The 23,996-nt window shown below is 47.9% G+C and overlaps 1 protein-coding gene across 6 annotated transcripts in view; it reads right to left on the bottom strand.

Annotated features, from left to right (window-relative positions):
• The window catches only part of DPF3 (double PHD fingers 3), a 288,441-nt gene that overhangs the window by 101,110 nt on the left and 163,335 nt on the right, over positions 1–23,996 (bottom strand). For all 6 annotated transcript variants that reach the window (XM_012181974.4, XM_060418247.1, XM_060418248.1 and 3 more), the window contains exons 5-6: positions 23,439–23,534; positions 13,719–13,797 (exon numbers count right to left, since the gene is read on the bottom strand). In XM_012181974.4, the coding sequence (XP_012037364.1) occupies positions 13,719–13,797; positions 23,439–23,534 (175 nt within the window). The remainder of the gene's footprint in view (positions 1–13,718; positions 13,798–23,438; positions 23,535–23,996) is intronic.

Genomic DNA, 23,996 nt, shown 5'->3' on the forward strand with positions numbered 1-23,996 from the left:
ACACAAGAACGGAGATAAGCAACAAGGCTTCCATTTCAAAATACTCTATAACTTAATTCTGTATCCCCAGCAGAGAACTGCAGAAATTCCCCACACCAAAGCATTAAATGTGTTGGTGGAACTCTTTATTGCACCGTTGAGAAGCAAGGTAACATAATCCTGGTGAACTCTGAGGTCAGTCGTCCTATGCCAGTTAATTGGCTGTATGACCTTGGGCAAGTTACTTAATCTCTCCAAACCTCAGTTTGTTTGACTGTAAAATAGGGATAATAATAGTTGTATACCTCATATGGATATTGTCAGAACTGAATGAAAGTGAAAGAAAGTGAAAGTCGCTCAGTCGTGTCCAACCCTTTGTGACCCCATGGACTATACAGTCCATGGCATTCTCCAGGCCAGAATACTTGAGTGGGCAGCCGTTCCCTTCTCCAGGGGATCTTCCCTACCCAGGGATTGAACCCAGGTCTTCCGCATTGCAGGCAGCTTCTGTACCAGAATTGAATGAGTCCATCGTTTAAAGTACTTAGCACACTGCCTGGCACGCAGCAAATGTTCACTAAACACCAGCTATTTCTGATGGTTAATCTAGCTCTATCAGAATGCTTCCCTGGTCCCTCACAACTCCAGCAGCCACAGCACAGAGCACAACTGGGGATTCAGCCTGAGTGTGAGATAAACACCCTTTCTTGACTTAGTACAAAAAATAATACTTATTGAGCATATCTATGATCCAGGCAGTGAACTAATGGTTTTCACACGTAACAGTCTCATTTTACCGTCTTGAAAACACTCTAAAGTCAATCTTATTGTCCTCACTTGACAGAAAAAGAAACTCAGGCACAGAGAGGTTTTCATGATTTGCCCAAGGTCATGGCTAGGTTATGCCATAGTAAAGACGCAAATGCTGGGCTTCTGATTCAAGAGCCATCTTCTTTGGACCTTATAGAGATGCTGCCTTTGATTCCTTATTCTAATGAATCACACATTAGCCCATCCCTAGCTTCCCTGGTGACTCAGCGGTAAAGAATCTGCCTACCAATGCAGGAGACACGAGTTCACTCCCTGGGTTGGGAAGATTCCCTGGAGAAGGGCATGGCTACCCACTCCAATATTCTTGCCTGGAGAATCCCATAGACAGAGGAGCCTGGTGGGCTACAGTTCGTAGGGTCGCAAAAGAGCCGAACACAAGTTAGCAACTAAACAGCAACAACAATTAACTTAGTAAAATATCATTCTTTGTTTAATCTTCATTGAAAATAATTTCAATAATAAATATAACTGTCCACAGTTCTGAGGAAGATAAACAGAGAAAGGTAAAAGAAAAAAAATCAGATGCAATATAAAATGTGGCAGTCCCCAAACATTTGGGAATCTGGCCAGTGTCCTCTCTTATGGGATATCTGGGTGAATATCTGACCTAAATGCTCCCTCAGATGCTTTGTGAGACCCAGCCAACCGAGTATGTCTCAATGACCCTTACCTGAAGCAGGCCCCCATCCACCCATGACATCAGTATAAGTCCCTTACTAACTTTGGGGAAACAAATATACATTAGCATCTGTGAGACATCTATGCCTGGATATCCCGCCATGTTACCTCCTCCTCCTCTAGAATATTCCAGTTAAGCCTCCCTCATGTCTCGACTACTCAGGCTCAAGACTTTGGGAGCTACTGCTGCCGCCTCCCTCTCTCTCGCACCCTACATCCTGTCTGTCCTCTGCCAGGTTCTGCGAGTTTCTTTTTCACAAAGGCTTGCTTGTTTGCCCCATCCGTTTTGTTCCTGTTGTCGCCACCATCCAGACTTCATGTCTTCTCCTTCCCAGAAAAGGCTCCTGTTAGCTACAGGCTCCGGGCTGTCTTCCCTGAACACCTAACCCTAGAGATGAACCATTCCAGAGATGTCTCCAGAACCATCCACGACTCACCATGGACGATACAGGCCAAACTCTAAGCACCTCAGCCTGGTGTTTTGAACATCCTTATCTAACCCTGTACCTCCCAGTCTCCCTCCCCAAACACTCTGCGTCAGCCACGCTGGTCTATCTTCTATCCTGGTGTGTGCAACCCACATTCATCAACATTTTGGGAGCGACCACTGGGCTGGGTCTGGGATGCAAGTTGAATATGACACAGCCCCTGCTCTCAGAGGCCCGCCGTCCAGCTGGAAGAATGGGCAAATAGACAAACTGTTACCATGCGATGGGAGAGGCCATCTATGCAGAGGTGTATATAAGGCGAGGCAGACTCTCGGAGGAGGTGAGTGGCCAGTGGGGGACAGTGAGATCGCAGAGGAGAGGAGACTGCCCACTGGGGTCAAATCTTGGCTCTGCCGGTTACTCACTGTGTGACCTCAGGAAAGCTAAAAAACCCCTCTCCTCCTCAGAATCCTTATCTGTAGGATGGAGATGATCACACCATCCATCTCCTAGTACTTTCTCAAGGATTAAAGGAAATAGACAGGACTTCCCTGGGGGCCCAGTGGTTAAGAGTCCACCTGCCAATGCAGGTGGCACGAGTTCGATTCCCAGTTCGGGAACTAAGATCCCACGTGCTGCAGAGCAGCTAAGCCCACGAACCTCAACTACTGAAGCCGCCCTCTAGAGCCTGTGAGCCGGAACTACTGAAGCTGGGCCATCGAGAGCTTGCGCTCTGCAACAGGCGAAGTCACTGCAAGAAGCCCGTGTACCGCCACTAGTAGCCCCAGCTTGCTGCAATTAGAGAAAGCTCTCACATAGCAACAAAAAGTAAATAAGTATTTTTAAAATATTTTATTTAAATATTAAAAAAAAAAGAATTAGTATAGATGAAACCGATGGAACATTCCAGGCCCATAATATAAATCAGCAGACTTTTGCCATTACTATTACTACCTCCCTGCTTACTCCCACATACCCCTCCATCCCTGGAGATCTCAGTCAATTCAGCATATCCTCACCTGTGTGGCATCCTAGGGAAGCACCCTCTGCCACCTCAGTCCCCAGCCCTGGCCATGCCCTCCCCTGGATTCCTACGGCACTCACTATCTTTCTGCTAAAGAAAACTGCCTGTGTTCTCTCCTCCTGTGACAGCAGCCTTCTCTTGCCAACAGCACTGGAGACAGAGGAAATGAGGAAAAGGCAAAGGTGGAAGAAACAGTCATTAAGCACATACCAATGCATGTGCAAGCATTTTTATAGACATTATCACAGGCAGCTTTCTCAACCGCATCCATCCCCGGTTCACACCTCGGGACAATGGACACGCCCAGCAGCAAGATGATTTTCTTGAAAAATTCTGGATAACAAGTTAACAAGCGGCAGGGCCACAGTCTGACCTCAGGCTTCTCACAGCAAAGTCAGCACACCTCCTTCTTCCTGCAGCTCTTGCTAACTCACTTCCCTGAGCCCCAACCAGGACTTGAAATAAGAGAAATCAAAAGGCTGTGCACCAGGCCCTTCAACCCCACAGTTCTGCTTCTGGGAAAAATAAAAGCATTATGCAAAGATAGAGCTGCAAGACTGTTTTTAATCATGGACAAGTTTTGGTCCAAACATCCAATAAGTGAAACAATGATTGGGCAGACTGGGACATGACCAAATCATGGAACACCATATAGCCGTGAAATGTTGTCATAAAAGTGTCCCTATCAACGTGGAAGGATGGTCTTTGTGTGTTGCTGAGTGGGGGTGGGCTAACGTGGTACATATTATTTACTGGGGGGGAGAGAGGGCATAGTAAATGGAGACCATAACGAGAACCCTAAAACAGGATGCAACAAAAGAAAATTCAAGTTATCTCTGAAGAGTAAGATTATGGGTGATTTTTAGTTTTCCTTTTATGCTTATCTGTAACTTCTGATTTTTCCACCATAAACGTAATGCTACTTCTAACTGGATGACAAAGTAATTCAAGAGGGCTTGTATATAGGTATAAAACAAACTTTAGGTTACCAAAGGGGAAGAGGGGAGGGATAAATTAGGAGTGTAGGATTAACAGATGTACAGTACCGTATACAAAATAGATAAACAGCAGGATTCACTATTTAGCACAGGAAACTACTGGGCTTCCCAGGTGGTGCTAGTGGTAAAGAACCCACTTGCCAGTGTAGGAGACATAAGAGACTAGGGTTCAATCCCGGAGTCAGGAAGATCCCCTGGAGGCAGGCATGGCAACTCACTCCAGTATTCTTGCCTGGAGAATCCCATGGACAGAGAAGCCTGGCAGGATACAGCCCACAGGGTCCCGAAGACTAGGACACAACTGAAGCAACCTAGCGTGCATGCACAGGGGACTATATTCAATATCTTGTAATAATCTATCATGAAAACAACTGAAAAGAGAATATATATAATACATAAATATATAAAATATATGTATATATAATCACGTCACTTTGCTGAACATTTAAAACTAACACAATACTGTAAATCAACTATACTTTAATAAAATAAAAAGAGGTTGTGGGTTACAGGCAAGGCGACCCTAGGTTTGGTGGTCAAGGACACAGTTCCTGAGAGAGTGAGAAGGTCTGAGAGTATGAATGAGAAACTTCGACCGCTCCCCAGCCCTGTCTCTGACCAGCCCTGCTGCGACAACCTGCAACCTGCGTCCATGATGCGAGGACACTCAAATATTTAAACAGTCCAGGCTTTGCAGGAACAAATGCACCGGGTCTCTAGGGATCAATCCCATGCCACAGGCCCTGCTCCACAAATCACATTTCTGGGGCATGGAGCCTGTCCCACCCCCCCACCCTGCCACCCCGCCCCCGCTGCACCCCACGCAAGGACCTGCGAGATAATATCAGCAACAACTGAGTGATGAGCCCGGCTTCCCTCCAGCGACAAGGGCAGCCAGCCTGAAGCCCACATTATTGGCTTTTCTGCTGCAGCTCGAAGCTAGAAGCATGTGAGCCTTAGAGAACGTGGTTTAATGCCCTCAGAAAATTTTTAATAAGACTGCAGTGGTCATCTGATTCTTCCTGTGCACTCAGGTACGAGGGGAAATGGCAGTGATTTTTTAAGGAGGCTGAGGTCAAGCAGCCCTGGAGGAGCACACGGCAAGCCACTCCAGTGTTCTTGCCTAGAGAATCCCATGGACAGAGGAGCCTGGCTGGCTATAGTCCATAGGGTCACAAAGAGTCGGACACAACTGAAGCAACTGAGCACGCATGCACACACGCACAAAGTCAAGTAGAGTTTCTGAAACACTGTGGGAGCAGCTGGGGCTGCTCTAGGCCCCCGCATGTCAGTCTAATGTCCTATACCCCGGCATACTATGTCCCAGGGAAAGAGCCTCGCTGTTAAGCCTGGGAAGAAAGGAGCCCATGATGGGGAAAAGGCAACTGACTGAGGAGGTCTAGAGACTCAAGAAAGGAGCTGGAGCTCCTGCAGTGGTTCAGGGCTTAAGATTCCGCACTTCCAATGCAGGGGGCCCAGGTCTGATCCCTGGTCAGGGAACTAGATCACGCATGCCACAACTAAGATCCAGTGCAGACAGTTTTTTGTTTTTTATTTTTTTACAAAAGGAGCTCCCGGGGCTTCCCTGGTGGTTCTGTAGTGAAGAATCATCCTGCCAGCTCAGGAGATACAGGTTCAATCCCTGATCCAGGAAGATCCCACATGCCGCGGAGCAATGAAACCTGTGCACCGCAACTATTAAGTCTGTGCTCTGCAGCCCGGGAGCCACAACGTCCGAAGCCTGAGCATCCTGAAGCCCATGCTCCACAACAAGAGAAGCCACTTCGAGGAGAAGCCTGGAGAGCAGTTATGGAGAGCTCTCCATAACTGGAGAGCAGCCCCTGCTCGCTGCAACTAGAGAATGCCCATGCACATTAATGAAGACCCAGTGCAGCAAAATTGAATAAATAAAATGTTCAGAAGGAAAAAAAAAAAGGAGCACCCCATCATTGACAAATGAGAGAAGTGGTGTCATAGCCACTTGAGTGGTAGAATGAAGGTAGATCAAGGGGGTCTACCCCCAGATCCTGCTTTTTGTCCCAAACATGCTCCCTGGGGTCTACCACCCAGAAGACCCAGGCCCTATTCTGACAATGGCCCAACTGGACAGAGTTACAAGCCCACCAGGTTTCTAGAAGGGAGGCAACACAGTGAAGTCAAGGGCCATACAATCAAAACTACACAACAGTGGGGTGGGGACAGTAGGAGACAAAGTTCTTGCTCATGTGGAGACCGAGTTGAGACTGACAAGACTCAGAGGTGAGTCAAGTTCCCAGGAGGGCTTCCATCACATCTGCGTGCCTTCTGTCACTAATCTAACCTAATAACCCAGGTAGGGGTGGGAGGTAGAATGATTTTAATAGATTTAAATTGAAAAGGCTCAAAATTATGTAAACTATTCCATTCCACTTCAGCTATAATTACTACCTGATTCCAGCTTGCCAACCTGACACCGGGAAGCCGTCTGTCAACAGTGGACGAGGCCTCACCTCATAAATAAAGCGTGCTCGCTCATTCATTGATTGTTAAAGCATGTTGTTTCCTCAGCTTTCAGGAGCACCAAAGTCTCTTTCGGTGCGGAGCAGAACGTATTTGTTATTGCTGTTGTGTAGTCATTAAGTTGTGTCCAAATCTTTGCCACCCCGTGGAACGCAGCTCACCAAGGCTCGCCTGTCCTTCACCATCTCCTGGAGCTTGCTCACATTCACGTCCATTGAGTTGATGAAGCTGTCTAACCATCTCATCCTCTGCTGCCCCCGTCTTCTTTCGCCTTCAATCTTCCCCAGCATCAGGGTCTTTTCCAATGAGTCGGCTCTTCGCATCAGGTGGCCAAAGTATTGGAGCTTCAGCATCAGTTCTTCCTATGAATATTCAGGGTTGGTTTCCTTTAGGATTGACTGGTTTGATCTCTTGCACTTCAAGCGACTCTTAAGAATCTTCTCCAGCACCACAATTTGAAAGCATCAATTCTTCAGCATTCAGCCTTCTTTATGGTTCAACTCTCACATCCATACCTGACTACTGGAAAAATCATAGCTTTGACGATACAAACTTTAGTCGGCAAAATGATGTTTCTGCTTTTTAATGCACTGTCTAGCCTTGTCGTCAGAGAAGGCGATGGCACCCTACTACTACTCCAGTACTCTTGCCTGGAAAATCCCATGGATGGAGGAGCCTGGTGGGCTGCAGTCCATGGAGTCGCGAAGAGTCGGACACGACTGAGCGACTTCACTTTCACTGTTCACTTTCATGCACTGGAGAAGGAAATGGGAACCCACTCCAGTGTTCTTGCCTGGAGAATTCCAGGGACGGGGGAGCCTGGTGGGCTGCTGTCTATGGGGTCACACAGAGTCGGCCACGACTGAAGCGACTTAGCAGCAGCAGCAGCAGCAACAGCTTTGTCATAGCTCTCCTTCCAAGGAGCAAGGGCCTTTTAATTTCGTAACAGCAGTCACCGTCTGCAGTGATTTTGGAGCCTAGGAAAACAAGGTCTGCCACCGTTTCCATTTTTTCCCCATCTATTTGCCATGAAGTGCTGGGACTGGATGCCATGATCTTCATTTTCTGAATGTTGAGTTTCAAGCCAGCTTTTTCACTCTCATCAAGAGGCTCTTTAGTTCCTCTTTGCTATCTACCCGTAGAGTAGTATCATCTGCATATCTGAGGTTGTTGATATTTCTCCTGGCAATCTTGATTCCAGCTTGTGCTACATCCAGCCCAGTGTTTCTCATGATGTACTCTGCATATAAGTTAAATAAACAGGGTGACAATATACAGCCTTGACATACTCCTTTCCCAGTTTGGAACCAGTCCATTGTTTCATGTCTGATTGTAACTGTTGCTTCTTGTCCTACATACAGGTTTCTCAGGAGAGAGGTATAGTGGTCTGGTATTCCCACCTCTTTAAGAATTTTCCACAGTTTGCCATGATCCACACAGAACCAAATTCTCTATCAGTGTGGAGGAGGGCATATTAGCCAGCAGTCTGTGTGAAGATGTCTTGGGGTGTGTCTGTTCTGGAGCTGAAGAAACAGGATTCATCATTAGCATTAACTAGGTTTAGCATTAACTAGCTGTGTGACCTTGGATAAGTCCCCTCACCTCTCTGAGCCTGTTTCTTTTCGGTAAAGTGAGCTCAATTGTCCCTGCCTCTCAAGGTTTGCACTGGGATTTATAGAAGCAATGTATATAAAATGCTTAGCATCGTGCTCTGCACACATAAGCACCCATTAGCAGACGCTATCACCATAATCAGAAAAGGCTGGGAGCAAAAGACAAGTGCTGGCGAGAGTGTGGGGAAGTCGGAGCCCTTGTGCACTATTGGTGGGAATGCCAAACAGTACAGCTGCTGTGGAAAACAGTACAGAGTTTCCTTAAAAAATTAAAAGGAGAATTGCCATTTGATCCAGCTGTCCCACATCTGGGTATTTATCCAAAAGAGTTGAAATCAGTATCTCAAAGAGATATCAGCACTCTTAGGTTTGCAGCATTTTTCTCAACAGCCAGTATGTGGAAACAACCTAAATGTCCATCAGTGAATGAATGGATACAGAAACGTGGCACACACACAATGGAACACTGCTGCTGCTGCTGAGTCGCTTCAGTCGTGGCCGACTCTGTGCGACCCCATAGACGGCAGCCCACCGGGCTCTGCCGTCCCTGGGATTCTTCAGGCAAGAACACTGGAGTGGGTTGCCATTTCCTTCTCCAATGCATGAAAGTGAAAAGTGAAAGTGAAGTCGCTCAGTCGTACCCGACTCCTAGCGACCCCAGGGACTGCAGCCCACCAGGCTCCTTCGTCCATGGGATTTTCCAGGCAAGAGTGCTGGAGTGGGGTGCCATTGCCTTCTCCGAATGGAACACTAGTCATCCTTTAAAAGGAGTATTGCGTTATTCAATGTACAATAACATAGATGAATCTTAAGAACACTGTGCTAAACAAAGTAAGCCAGTTCTAGAGAGACAAATGGGCTTCCCCGGTGGCTCAGATGATAAAGAATCTGCCCACAATGTGGGAGACCTGGGTTCCATCCCTGGGTCGAGAAGATCCCCTGGAGGAGGGCATGGCAACCCACTCCAGTATTCTTGCCTGGAGAATCCCCACGGACAGAGGAGCCTGGCGGGCTACAGTCCATAGGGTCACAAAGAGTCGGACACGACTGAGCAATTAAGCACAGCACCACACAGAAAGACAGGTATGGCATGAGTTATCTGAAGCAGTCAAATCCATAGCATCAAAGACTGGAATGGTAGTGCCAGGGGCTGGTGGGGAATGGGTGATAGGAAATAGATAATTAACGAGCATAAAGTTTCCATCAAGCAAGAAGAGCAAGCTCTAAAGACCTGCTGTACAACGATGTGCCCCTATTCAACAGCATATAATGTTCACTTAAAAATTTAAGAGGATAGGTCTCAGGCTAAGTGTTTTTCCTACAATGTAATTAAATTTAAATTAACTTTTTCTTTAATGTCTTTAAAAATAGAGAAAGAAAATAATAACTTCACAAATCACTTCTATTGTGCCCCGCAGAAGGGCAAATGGGTGCACTGTTCCTCCCTAACTGACTGGAACGTAGAGACAAATATTTTCCCTCTTCCTAAAAATCATCCCATCACCACCATCCTCTTTCCCATGATGCTCCTTGAACATGTGAAAGCGAAAGTCGCTCGGTTGTGTTTGACAATTTGTGACCCATGGACTATACAGTCCATGGAATTCTCCAGGCCAGAATACTGGAGTGAGTAGCCTTTCCCTTCTCCAGGGGATCTTCCCGACCCAGTATCGAACCAGGGTCTCCTGCATTGCAGGCAGATTCTTTACCAACTGAGCTATCAAGGAAGCCCCAAGAAAGTGGAAAAGTGAGTCTCTCAGCAGGAGTCTGGCATAGTGATGCAAAGAGAAACCCAGAGCTGGGAATAGTTAGGAAGCAAAGTGGCAAACGCCTGAAATGATCTTAAAAATACTCTAGTGGCTCAAACCCAAGGATTTCTCACACAGATCTATCCTCTGTCATCATCCCACCTATAAAAGGGAGTAAATTATATTACTGGGATTTAAAGCTATTGAGTAAATTAAAGTCAACTGCTGTGTTGCTGAATTTTATATTAGACTACTGAGTTTGATAACAATGTTGAAAGAACCGGAAAGATTCTAAAGAGAACAACTAAAACAGAAATGCAAGCCAGTGACACTCTGCCTGGAGAATTCTTGGAGCCGCCAGAACATTCAGATGCAAAAAGCAGGGGAAAAAAAAGGGCTGATCAGTTACAGGCCAGAAGCCTTCGGATCTGAATGAAGTAGAAGAATCATTCCCAGTATTCCTAAGTATCCCCTGAGAAGCTCTTGAAAGATGAAGGTTTAACAACATCTCAGTCATCTTTGCACAGGTCGTCCAGGCTCACACTCTGACCAACACCTGTCCTACAACGTCTCATGCAGGTATTTACTTGAAGGGATTGAACACTCTCTCCCCTTCAGCAAGAGATTAAAAGGGAAGAAACAGAGCTTTAATCCTGAAGCTGAGTAGACTTTCAGGATAATTAATAGAGATTGGTTACTTTCTGGAAAATGAAGGATTGGGTAAAAAATAAATTATGTTTAGATGATTGACTATTTCCCTGAGATGGAATAAATTCAAGGACTGAGTGAAAGGTAACAAGTAAACTATCACCTGAAGTTAGCAGGTAAGATAATATTTCAACCACTCATCTTGAAAGGGAACCTTGGACCAAGAACAGAGCAGGATGACTGTATAGGAATAGATACCTGGAAGGGTTAAATACAATCATACCTGAAAAAATAGCTACAACTACTCCACAGAAACCTGAGAAGAGGTGGTGGGGTTCAAGGTGGCCTAATATTTTCATAAATAACTCAAAATATGCAGTGGGGATTATGCAAATCAAACCACACACAATACAAAAATGGCAGGGATTTCAAATCTGTGAAGAATGAAATTTAACTACTGGGCACTGTCTTTAAATTTGCCTTTATTGAATCTTGTATATTGAAGTCACATATTATTGTATCTCTTTATGGAAACTCAATAGGGCCGAATGCAGAGTGATTTATGGAAGAAGGAATAATCAAATGCATAAGTAGAAAAGAGCACACACCTGGAGAGGCATTAGCCCCGGGGGTCAGGACAGGCACCAAGTGGGAAGTGGTTGAGACGGTGCACAGTGCGAGAGGGTGGCCAATTACTTTTGCTCTCTACAGATGCAGGTGGTGGTAAGAGGCAATGCGTAAAATAAACAAGGAAATGTGTCTGTTACTCTGAACCATTTGGCCTTGGTACTACTTTCAATGAGAGTGCTGAGTTTAAATTAAACCTGGAAGGGGATTCAGAGCAGGCCAGCACAGAAATTATGCGATGCATTCCTAGGTAAACCAAGAATACAAGGAGATGTTAAGAGGGCCTCCAGCACAGATGAAATGCTGAATGTTGCCTATTGGTTGGGAAAAGATGCACAAAACTAAGCTGGCCTGTAGGAAAGAAAAATTTCAGCTCCTATTAAGGGAAAAAAACAATCATTCAAAGCACAGTTGGAATCATGGAAGAAAGGGCAGCTTATGGTAACACCATCCCTGGGGACATTCGAGGAGTTGACCAGACACCTCTCTACTTAGGATGCATTAGAGATTATTAAAAGCATTCCCTGCTCAGATCAGGGGTGGGAGGTGGGCCTTGCGACCTCTCCAAAGGTCATTCCTATCCCAAAGGATCACATGTCTGAAGGGCACCAGATAAAAATAAAGTCTATTAATCACTGAGCTGCCACAGTTTCTTAAGAGAGCCAGACTAGAGAAGGGCATTCCACGGCGGACCTTGTTCCATCGAGGGAGGAAAAGGGAGGCCTGTGTAGGCAGAACCAACTGCAGAGACTTCCGGAAAGCCTGTAATCAGGCCTCCCAAGCAACACAGGGAACACAGGAGGAGGAAGAGACCCCCCAGGGAGGGGAAGGGGAAACCGCAAATGGCAATGAGAGCCCCTAAACAAAGCCACAGGAGCTGGGGGAGAGGGTGTGAGCCAGGCCAGGTGGGGACACCCACAAAGGGCACGTCCTAGATTTAACGCTAAGGAGGCAGACCTCGGAGACAAAGGAGCAAAGACAGGAGCCGAGGGGAGGATGGAAAGGGGTGCATGGGTGTGTCTGGGATTATTATGGGCTGGGGACATGATGAGAGCTGGAGAGACAGAGCAAAACGTAATCCCACTGTCTGTGGAGGCAGAAAACCACCTAAGAAAATGCAGGCTTTTAAAAGAGGAATGGAGCTGCAATGCCCCAGTTCCTAAGCAGCTCTTGGCATTCCTGATAGTGGGGCTGCTCCAGCCAGACACAGCAGGAAAGCCTGCTGCTGGGGTGTCTCAAGCACCCTTCCCAGCCCTGAACCAGTCTCCGGAGGGGCTAGCATGCTTGGGTTTTATATGTCAGAACAAAACTGAACGCCTTCCAGGAAGCAAGACCCAGGAGAAAGCAGGCACCTCCCGGCACTGCCAAGAGACATCAGACCCCCATGCCCTGCTCCCTCCTCATCCTGAACCTGGGTCATGTGGGGATGGAGACAGTGTTACCTGCAGGACTTGCCTCAGGACTGTCATCTGCATGGTGTACTAAACAGTCAAATGGGGGTCATGGAGTTTGAGTTCTTCTAGCAAAATGTTCTCCAAACAGCTGTCATCCCACCAGGCACAGAACAACTTGTGGAAATCGAAAGAGGCCAGCCAAGAGGGAGGAAACGCGCAGCACCGCCCCCCCCACCCCCACCACCACGCACTGCCTGTGCCTCCGGCCTGTCTCCCTTGGAGGGAGGGGGGGAGGCGGTTCCTGCAAATACCAGTAGGGTGGGCGGGGCACCCGAGGGACCACCGTGCCCAGCCCAGCCTCAGTGGTCCCACCGCAGCCCCTTCTCGCCCATGGCAGAGCTCTGTGTCCTCAGAGAGAAGGCAGGAAGGGAAGATGGTCAGGGAGGGCGGTTTCGAGGGCCGCCCCTGCCATGGAGCGAGCAGATGGCGCCCGATCTGGTGAGGAGATAACTAGGGCAAGGATCTAAACCCACCGCCCAGTGCTCTGGTGGGTGAGAAAGACAAAGCTCTCTCAGGCTGACGGCAGTCCCTCCAAAAGCTGCAGGTCTCCAAGGTCCACCTGCTGCCACTGTTCCCACGGCTCTGCCTGCCTCAGTCCCTCCCCAGCTCTGTCTGCAGACCCTAAACCCTGGACCTGGGGAGTCACTTGTCCAAAGATGTTCCTGAAGCCAGTGAGAAAGGCTGGAGATGGATAGCAGGCCATTTATTAAACTAAGTCATCGTCAGAGAAAGATTCATAACCTGCCTTACCTAGGACAGGAGAGAGAGAAAAAAAGAAGAGAAAGGAAATTAAAGGGAAACAAATGAAAAGGCGCCAGAGCCAAGCACCTCTGTTGGAGGATTTTGAGTTATGTTTTTGTTTGTAATTCTCTGAAACAGAAAAAGAAATAGAGGATAAGCCTTACAGCGACAGAGAGAATGAAAGAGAGGGAGCCAGAGGAAAGCCACAAAGGAGGTCACTTCAGGGAAAGGAGCACAGGGCAGGGAGGCCTCCCAGGCCGGCTTCTCCCTCCTGCAGCAACACCAGGCCTGGGGGAGCGGCCAGAGGAGGTCAGGTGTGACTGCAGTGAGGTGGCAGCCAGCAGGCGAGCTGAGGTCCGGGCCTGAGAGGAGGAGCCAGCAAGCTCCGGGCTGGAGCAGCTCAGGGAAGGGTGCGGGCAGCAGCAGGAAGGTGGCATCTGCTGTACTCACTGTCACAGACGTAGGGTTTGTCATGGTCTTCCTGCGAGGCGGCGTCGTGCCTCCTCCTGCCACCTGCGGAGCCACGGGCCTGGGGAGACACGGGAATATCGGGGTGCTTGTTATGCTGACAATCACTGTGGTTCCCCAGCATGTGTTCTCTGAGGCCCTGAGCACTTCACCTGGATTTCCTCATTCAACCTTATACTCCACTCGTACCTATACCAACCCCATTTTATGGGCCAGGAAACTGAGGCCCAGAGAGGCTGGGTAACTTGCCCAGAAGACTCAACAACTCACTTGTATCACTTCATTAAATCCTCACAACTCCAAAAGGCAGGTGCTATTATCTCCATTTTACAGAGGAGAAGACGGAGGCAACAGAGAGGTGAAGTAGCTCAACCCAAGGTCACTTGGTCACTAAGTGCTGAGCCAGGATGTAAACTCAAGGCAGTCTGACTCCAAAGCCTTGAGCAGTCAGAATTCCCATCCTCTACTGTTGCCCCAGGACCTCTTCCTCCAACTCCTTAGCCCCCAGGTTTGCTGACACTGCAGGTAGATGCCAAACCCACTCCCCTCGGCAGCAAAGATGGTGGGAAAACGAGAGCACGTACCATGAGCGTGCAGCTATCACCCCAGACTCCTGTGTTCACACCCCCTCCAGCTCAAGTCTCTCAAGAGCGAGCCAGGTCCGGAATTGGGGCAGGAGCCCGGGCCCATGGGACACTCCCCTCCCCACTTGCTCAGCCTACCCCATGGGGTGGGCATCTGCTGAGGCCTCCCTGTGTGGTCTGCCTCCGGTCCCCAGCCAGTGGCCAAGACCTTGACACCTCAAAGTCTCCTGGGGCTGGACTCTTGACACCCCCATCATGTGTGCATCTCCCAGCATCATCTGGGGGTTGTGGGGGGTGGCATGGAGGGGTAGGCTCCACCTCCAAGGATTGACAAGAACAGCCAGAGAAGGAGCTGGCAGCTCAGCAGCCCTGGGACAGTGGCTACAAGAACATGGCAGGGTTTATTTTTAGACCTTTGTGAGTCCTACAGCGGTCACGTGGGTAGCACCCTAGCCTCCTCTGGGTCATTCTCTCGTAATAAGTAGCACTAAACTCCCAAGCAGGGAAAGGGCCTGCTGGGGTCTTTGGGAACAGAGAAAGGAAGGCGCAGTAGATGAGAAATAAAACATGGCAGCACCTGGTGTGCAGGGCAAACGGGACCTGGCCTGGAAAAGTGGTCCCGGGGGGGGGCTTCACAGTCAAAAGGCCTGAGGTGCTCTCTCTCTCTCTCTCTCTCTCTCTCTCTCTCACACACACACACACACACACACACACACACACACACACACACACACACATTTTCCCTGGGGACATCATAGTGGAAGGGCCTGTACCCCAGTGGCGTGATGAACACCCTCTCCCCAAACGCACCCTCTCCCCAAACACAAGCAGTTCACAATCAACAACCACCTGCCAAGCTACGGCGGCCACCGCCTCCTTGGTTGACTCTCTCCAAAACAAATTACAAAATTCCCCCTCCCTCCTCCCCTCCCCTCCAGGGAGCTTTCCCGCCTGGCCTCCCCACCAACCCCTCCTTCCACCACCCCCATCCCTGCACACTCCCCCCTCATCCCTGCACATCCCGCCAGCTAGCAGCCCCCTCCCCTCGCCCTCATTACGCAGAGTTGACCCCAAGAGGGAGCAGCCACCCCCTCCCCAGGCACTGACAAGGCCTCCCTCCCTGCCCACGTTGAGGGTGGTCACCCTCAGCTGCCCGCGCCCCCCCCAACAACGTCCCCTCAGAGAAGTCGGGGACAGCTTGACGTGTGCAGCCCGCAGCCCTGTCACAGCCGCCTCGGAGCAGGTGAAAGCAAGTCAAGCAGAATGACAGAGGCAAAGGCAGACTAGGGGAGGGGGCTCGGGAGACTAAAAATACTTCCCACCCGCCAGGGAGGAGAGAAGGGGAGCCAGAACTGGGAGCAGCCCGAGGGGGAGGGGCCCCCCGTCGAGAGCCAGGGCTTGATAACGCTCCCACTGTCTCCTTGCACCTCAGTTTCCTCAACTGCAGACAGGGATCGTGGCTCCAGGGCATCGGGACACAGGCCAGGGATGCCTCCGGTGGCTGGTATGTATATATGTGAAAGTCGCTCAGTTGTGTCCGACTCTTTGCCCCATGGACTATAGAGTCCCTGGAATTCTCCAGGCCAGAAGGCTGGAGTGGGTAGCCTTTCCCTTCTCCAGGGGATCTTCCAACCCAGGGATCGAACCCAAGTCTCTCGCATTGCAGGCAGATTCTCTACCAACTGAGCTATCAGAGAAGCACTCTTCCAGTCTCCTGCAACATATCGAGCCTGGAAACTCAGAACCTACTTGTCTTGCTCACATGTCACCTCCTCAGAGAAGCACTCCTGACCAATGTATGTTCACTCATGCCTTCCATCCTGCTTCATGTCACAGCACTTGGCATTATCTGGCATTATACTGGGCTTCCCTGGTGGCTCAGATGGTAAAGAATCCAGCTGCAACACAGGAGACCCCGGTTCGATTCCTGTGTTGGAAAAATTTGCTGAAGAAGGGATAGGCTACCCACTCCAGTATTCTTGGGCTTCCCTGGTGGCTCAGCTGGTAATGAATTCACCTGCAATGTGGGAGACCTGGGTTCATTCCCTGAGTTGGGAAGATCCCCTGGAGAAGGGAACAGCTACCCACTCCAGTATTCTGGCCTGGAGAATTCCACGGACTACATAGTCCATGGGGTCACAAAGAGTTGGACATGACTGAGCGACTTTCACTTTCACTTCGCTTTTCACCAGTATTCTTGTCTGGAAAATTGCATGAAAAGAGAACCCTGGCAGGTTACAGTCCAAGGGTTCACAAAGAGTAGGACATGACTGAGCAACTAAGCACGCACGCACAATGTTATACTATATATTTGTATATAGTATATTTGTATATTTGTACTTGCTGGTTTTCTGTTTCTCCCACATAATTGTGGGAAATGCATCTATTTGGGCCACCATTATACTTGGAACCTGGCGCAGGGCCCACTACCTAAACAGCGCTTAATAAATGTTCACTGAATAAATGAATTGGTCCACCAGCCAGTCAGTAACTTAATTGTCTTTGGTTCTTCTCCTTTATTCTCTGTATCCACCTGGTATTGTCTTCCTTCAAAGGACATTTTAGGCTTTGCATTTCCCTTTTACTCCATATCTTAATCCAGTGGCATCAATTAACCCTTGAGCTGCTCAAAGAACTCACCAGCTAGGGTTCTACCTCTGTTGCCCTACCCAATGCATCCTGCATGATACTCAGACTCATGAGACAAAAGGAGAGAAGGACAGGAGCCCATGGTCATCCATTCAATCACATACTCAGTCCCAGCCATCCGAAGCCTACTGATTTATCCAATGATATCCTAATACCAACCCTACCATGATCACCTCATGCTCATGCTACATCCCAGTCTTTGTTTTAATTGATCCCTGTCATGAATCAGCCTCTACTCTGCCCAGCCATATCTGGTCCATGCTTTAGCCTTGTCAGCATCCCACTCCTCCAAGAATCTTCCCCTTGCCACACTACGGAGGAAAGCATCAGTTTCAAAGTCAGACGGACATATCTTTAAACACTAGCATGTGTTTTTGGACAAGTTACTTGTCTGAGTGTCAGTTTTCCCAGCTGTAAAATGGGCAGAGCAACATCTTTATTGCAGAGTTGTTGTAGAGCTCATAAGGGGGTGTGAAACCACAGGGGACAATACTAGGCCTACAGGAAGTACTCAGTAAATTATTTCCCATCCTTGCCCAGTTGATTTCTCTTTCCTCTGAACTCTTACTGCATTTGGTAAGTTCACAGTCAGAAGCCTGCTGCTTTCTAATTGTATCATGACTATTAGCATTTCTCCTCAATTTAATTTCAAGGTCCTGGAGAGCAAAGATGACAGTCCATATTTTATTATAACCCCTGACACTTAGTACTATGCAGGGCACACAGCAACCAAAGTTCTTTCTTATATACTACCTCGGTTAATTCCTACAATACCATCTGAGTTTAACCGACTAATATCATTCCCATTTGGTACTTGAAGAAACAGGTTCAGAAAAGGCTCATGACTTGCCCATAGTCACAGAGCCCGTGGAAGACAGAGGCCCAGGTTTCCAGAATCTGTTACAGAAGACTTTGAGACTGATGTCCATAAACACCACCCTCTGCCTCTGAGAACTGCCCATCTCACTCCACTCCTCCCCACTCCAGCTCCCATTCACACACTGGTGGGCTATGGCAGCCATGATTGCACCACACGGCCCTGGCCTGCTGGCTACTGTTGATTGGCTGACTCAGAAGTAGACACATAACCCAAGCTGGGCCAATCAGATTCTACCTCCAACAGACTCCAATTTGGAAAATGGTGCCTCTTGTTAGTACAGGTCACTTGAACTAGGGACCCATACGTTCAGGAACTATGGGGCCACATGCAAAGAGAAGCAGAAGAGGCAACCTTGTGAGAGAAGAGTAAAGAAGGAGGAGTAAAGACCAGAAACCGCCTGGGCTCCTTACTTTTTCCCTGTCCTAAATCCCTGCCACTTTCTGGTCCTTCCTGGACCTTCAAAAACTGCTCAAATCTCGGGCAATAGCTCAGCAGCTTTTCAAATACTTCCCATTTTTGCTTAACCCGTTGAGTTTTCTACAACTAAAAGATTCTCAACTAGGATAGCCTCAGTCCCAAGCAGAGAGTTAGTTGCTCTATACCAGTTGTTCTCAAATAGGGGTCCAAGGATCCTTGGGAGTCGCTGAGACCCTTTCAGGGAGTCTCTGATGTCAAAACTATTTTTGTAATAGTACTAAAGTGTTATTTGAAAGTTTTCACTCTCATCCTCCCACAAGTACACAGTGGGAGTTTTCCAGGGGCTACAAAACAATGATGTCATCAGTCTATATGCTTATGTACTCTTAAGTTTAACATTTTTCTGCTTCTGTTTCTAACATGGGACGTATCACTGGTTATAAGCCACCAGAACAACAGCTTCGGGGGCTCTCAGTAATTTTTGAATAAAGAATCTCTGAGACCAAATAAATATTGAAAACTACTGTTCGACACTCTTGCTATTTAAAGTGCAATGCTCAGACCCACAGCACTGACATCATCTGGGATACTGCTAATCCAGCAAGATCTCAGTCGCCACCCACCAGACCTACTGCATCAGAATTTACGCTTGAACAATATCACCAGGTGCTTTATAGGCACACTAAAGTTTGAGAAGCACTGGACTACACCATTCTGCACCATAAACACTTACTGATTGATCAACTGATTGATAACACTCACGTGGATGACTCACAGGAATTTCATGAATTTTAAAGAGCTTCGATTGTTGGGCTAAATTTACCATAGACTTACAGTAGGGCTTATTGTTGCATTAAAGCTACCAAAGACTAGGGCCAATTATTCATTGTTGAGCCTAAATTTCTCTCACCTCTCAGGGAATCTCCATTGTCCAAGTCAGAGAGCTATTGCCTTTGCTTGTCCTCTCCTAATATTTCACCTGTATTAAGCACTCAAAATCGGTTGTGAATTACTAATTCAATTTTAATGATGAAGAAACTGAGACCCACACTACTTAGATTATTTGGTCAAAGTCACAGGGGTTACATAATTGACCCAAACTCTAGTAAGTGGTAGAGCTAGGATTTGAACTCAGAGTTCAGACAAGGTAGAGACTGTTCTTGCCATCACTACCTTAGCCCTAACTTCTATGAACACACAGAGCATCTAGGGGTCTTGTTAGAGTGCAGACTCCAATTCAGCCCAACTGGGGTGGAGTCTGGCATCTACATTTCTAAGGAGCTTCTAGGTGACACTGATGCTGAAGCCCAGGGACCACACACTGAGACAGCCTTAGACTGCATCTCAGTCCTGACAACAGAAACAAGAGTGACTGTCCTCCAAGCGCCAGCAGCAGCTTGAATACATATTAAAGGGTGGCTTCATTGAGGTTGTGCATGAAGCAGTCTCCACTCCTTACTCCAGCACAGGCAGGCTCACCTGTAACTTTTAGGTCCTTCCATGGTTCCCGCCATGGGTGACATGTCCACCATGTTACTGCACAACGTAGAGCCATTTGACTGCCCCTCAGCCAGCATGGATGGGCCCAGAACTAGCCGAGGCCCCATCTAGCTCCCTTGCTGTGTTCAGGCCTTTTCTCAGCTCCCAAAAAGCTCAAATAAGACTTTTTGTTCTTTTCCTATCGTTAAACCATTCATTCAACAAACTGGCCAATGGCCACATGCTGGGCACTGGGCCATGCATGACCCATTGGAAAAGTACAGACCTGTGTTCAAATCCTCGCTTCTTCCTTACTGGGTTGGACAACCTTGAACAAGTTCTTAACCTCTCCAGAAGTAATAATATCAACTTATAGGAAAGAAAGAAGCAGTGCTGACCAAGAGAAATACAATGGGGGTCACATGCCCTTTTAAATTTTCCAGTGGCCAAATTTTTGAAAAGAGTGAAAAGAGAAAAAGATGAAATTAATTTTAGTAATATATTTTATTTAACCCAATCCATCCAAAGTATCTTTATTTCAGTATGTAATCAATATAAAATCATTAATGAAATGGTCGCTGTTCTTTTTATACTATGTCTTCGAAATCTATGGCTTCCCTGGTAGTTCAATCGGTGAAGTATCTACCCACAGTGCAGGAGACTCGGGTTTCATCCTTGGTCAGGCAGATCCCCTGGAGAAGGGAAGGGCACCCACTCCAGTATTCTTGCCTAGGAAATCCCATGGATAGAGGAGCCTGGCAGGCTACAGTCCATGGGGTCGCAAGAGTTGGACATGATTGAGCAACTAAACTACCACCTTCGAAATCTGGTGAATATTTCACATCTACAGCATATTTCAATTTGCATGAGCAACATGTCAAGTGTTTGGTAGCCACAAGTGGCCAGTGGACAGTGAAGAAATGCAGAATGCAGCATAAAGGACCTACCATCACTCTCAGTAACATAGTTCTTATTGTGAAGAGCCTCGTCATTGCCTGATGTATAGGAAGTATACAGTCAGTACAGATGACTGTTGCTGCTGCTTCTGATGGTGTTCTTACAGAGAAGACACCCAATTCATATTTGCTGACTGCAAGTTCAATGCCTAGATTTCAGGGAGTAGAGATATTAAAACAACCATTGCCTACCATCTACTAGAGTAAGTTTGGTTTGGGCTAAGAGAAGGGATGGAAACCGGCCTGCAGGCATACAGCAACTGGCGTTCACAAAAGGCCCAGAAAGCCCACATTCTAAAGTTTTCTTTAACAATAGAACCAGATCATTCATTACTTCGTAACCCCCAGTGAAGTCATGGGTCCAGGCAAATTTATCAGTGGGCATTAAGAAGACTAGGTAAAAACACGATGAGGCACTTTTCTAAGGAGAGCTCTGGCTGACAACACCCAAATTCACTGATCAGTTTTACCACCACTGAAGTCAGAACCAGTGGACAGCATACGCCTCCAGATGTGAAGCAATAAGAAACACACAACACACCTAGGAAAGAATCTAGCCCCACCAAAAGGGTATTTACACACACACACACACACACACACGAATATCCGCAATCTAATTGTCTCTCATCGAAACACTAGTTTTCAGGAAATAAAGAGGATCCAGGGACACATTAGACACCACCAGTCTGCCAAATCTAGAATATGAAAAATCTACGAGACCAACCACCCAGGTTCTTCAACAAATAAATGGCATGGAGGGGAAAAAATAGTAGGTATATGACAGGGAATAGCAAGGAAGAAGTATGTTATAGAATGCAAAAGACAAGTTTCAAACTGCCAAAGCCATCTTTGAAAAAATCAGGGGGAAATGATCAGGCACTGGATACCAGAATGGTGGTGGTTTAGTCACTCAGTCGTGTCCGACTCTTGTGATCCCATGGTCTGTAGCCCACCAGGCTCCTTTGTCCATGGAATTCTCCAGGCAAGAATATTGGAGTGGGTAGCCATTCCCTTCTCCAGGGGATCTTCCTGACCCAGGGGTCAAACTCAGGTCTCTTGCATTGCAGAAAGATTCTTTACCGACTGAGCCACCAGGGAAGGTGGAGGATATTAGAATAGTTATTTTTATTAGGTATGATAATGATGCCTGTTAGAGATATACATTAAGATATGGTACAGGTTAAATGAAAAAAAAAAAAAAAAAACCCATCTAGGACTTGCATTGAAATAGCCCATATACGAAAAAAAAAAAAAAAACCTACACACAAAACAACAAACTCACAAACCAGCCGAAAGTGGGAGACGGTTAAACAAGAATGCCAAAGCATTGATCATGGAGGAAGCTGAGCTGTGGCATCAGCAGGCGGCCCTGTCCAGACTGAGAAATTCCAGCTCCTGTCCAGGTCAGAGCACCATAGCTCAGAGTGGGCACTGCTGGGCCGCCTGCACCAGTCACCTAGGAACCTGCTTACAATACAGCCTTCCAGGCCCGACCCTGAACCTCCTAAATCACAACTTCTGGGAGTGAGTCCTGCAAATTTGCATTTCGATAGGCCCTCACGGTGATTCTGATGTGTGCTCAGACTCAAGAGCCACGGGGAATAGAGAGCCTTCCTGTAATCACCACTCGACCCAGAGGACATCTAGGACCAGCCTCTCATCTGGGGAGGGAGTAAGCATCCGTCCAGAGCCTGAAGGAGCCAGACAGGCCTCAGAGCACTAACTCTCCAAAGGGAAAGCGGCAGCTCATTCCCACAGTGCCCGCTCCACCAGGTTCTTTTCAGATACTCCTGCTGACCCCTGAAGGTGACCACAGACAACCCCTTTGGCCTTGAGCGTGAGGACTCTGGAGGACCACCCCAAACGCCTGAGAGTGCCACTCAGGTTTGGCTCCCTCCCCTCAAGAGTCACCCTCATTTTTTATTCCGTCCACCATGGATTTCCCATCTGCTATTCCCCAGGCTTCTGGCCTTTTCTTGCCACATTCCAGGCCCACACACCTCCAAAACTCTTGCCACACCTGCCTGGGAACCATCAGCTATGGCCCCGCCATGCTTTCCCAGTATGCTTCTGCTCTCTGCCTGGTGAAAGGTACGCCAAAGCAGTGCCTGTGAGACTGGGGCAGCCCTAGGGACAGGACACTTTCAGCCTTCTTCTATGACTGAGGAATGGGGTCGGCAGCCACATTCTCCTCATCTTCTACCCTCGCCCAGATATCACATCCCCTCACTGTGCCCTCTGCCACTTCTCTCCCTCTGCTGCTGCTGCTAAGTCGCTTCAGTCATGTCCAACTCTGTGCGACCCCAGAGACAAAAGCCCACCAGACTCCCCCGTCCCTGGGATTCTCCAGGCAAGAACACTGGAGTGGGTTGCCATTTCCTTCTCCAATGCATGAAAGTGAAAAGTGAAAGTGAAGTCGCTCAGTCGTGTCTGACTCTTAGCGAATCCATGGACTGTAGCCTACCAGGCTCCTCCATCCATGGGATTTTCCAGGCAAGAGTACTGGAGTGGGGTGCCATTGCCTTCTCCATCTCTCCCTCTAGCCAGCTCTAAACTCTGGCAGGTTAACACCTGGGATCAGAGCTCTTCTGGCGGTTTCCTCCCTGGGTGTTCTGTGAGGAAGACCATGGATACACTCTCTATCCAGCTGCAGCGGGATTCTGAATCTGAGGTCCAGTTGTCTGGCAGGCCCCCGCCTCCCTGATCTCTTCCCTCCCTCCTGGCATCCCCAGCTTACCCGTCCTCTGGTCCGATTCTTCCGCTTGGGAATATCCTCTTCTAAATCCTCTTCTTCATTTCCTTCTTCTACATTTTCATCATTTTCTAAAACCCTCTGAAATAAGAAGAAAATAGAAGCATTGAGAAATAAAGCACAATGGAGAAAATCCTCAGAGGGTAATGCGGAGGGTGTTGTTTTGTTGTTGTTATTTTTTAGCACCGTGAAGATGCTGCCGTGGCTCGGCCTCCAAAATACTGGCCAGGAGTTGGAGCTCCTGGCTGTACCAACTCTCTGTCGCAAGACCCTTCCAGCCAAGTCCTCCCAGAACCACCGACCTTTTCAACACTTTTTGCCCATAAAATGTTTTCTAAAAAGAGAATACTCTAAGTAAGGGTACTCTTCTGTGTAGGCCCAAGATGTCTGGTCGAAACTTCAGTTCAGTTCAGTCACTCAGTCATGTCCAACTCTTTGCAACCCCATGGATTGTAGCACTCCAGGCTTCCCTGTCCACCACCAACTCCTGGAGCTTGCTCAAACTCATGTTCATTGAGTTGGTGATGCCATCCAACCATCTTA

This window comes from Ovis aries, chromosome 7 (assembly GCF_016772045.2).
Source record: "Ovis aries strain OAR_USU_Benz2616 breed Rambouillet chromosome 7, ARS-UI_Ramb_v3.0, whole genome shotgun sequence".
Lineage (NCBI taxonomy): Eukaryota > Metazoa > Chordata > Mammalia > Artiodactyla > Bovidae > Ovis > Ovis aries.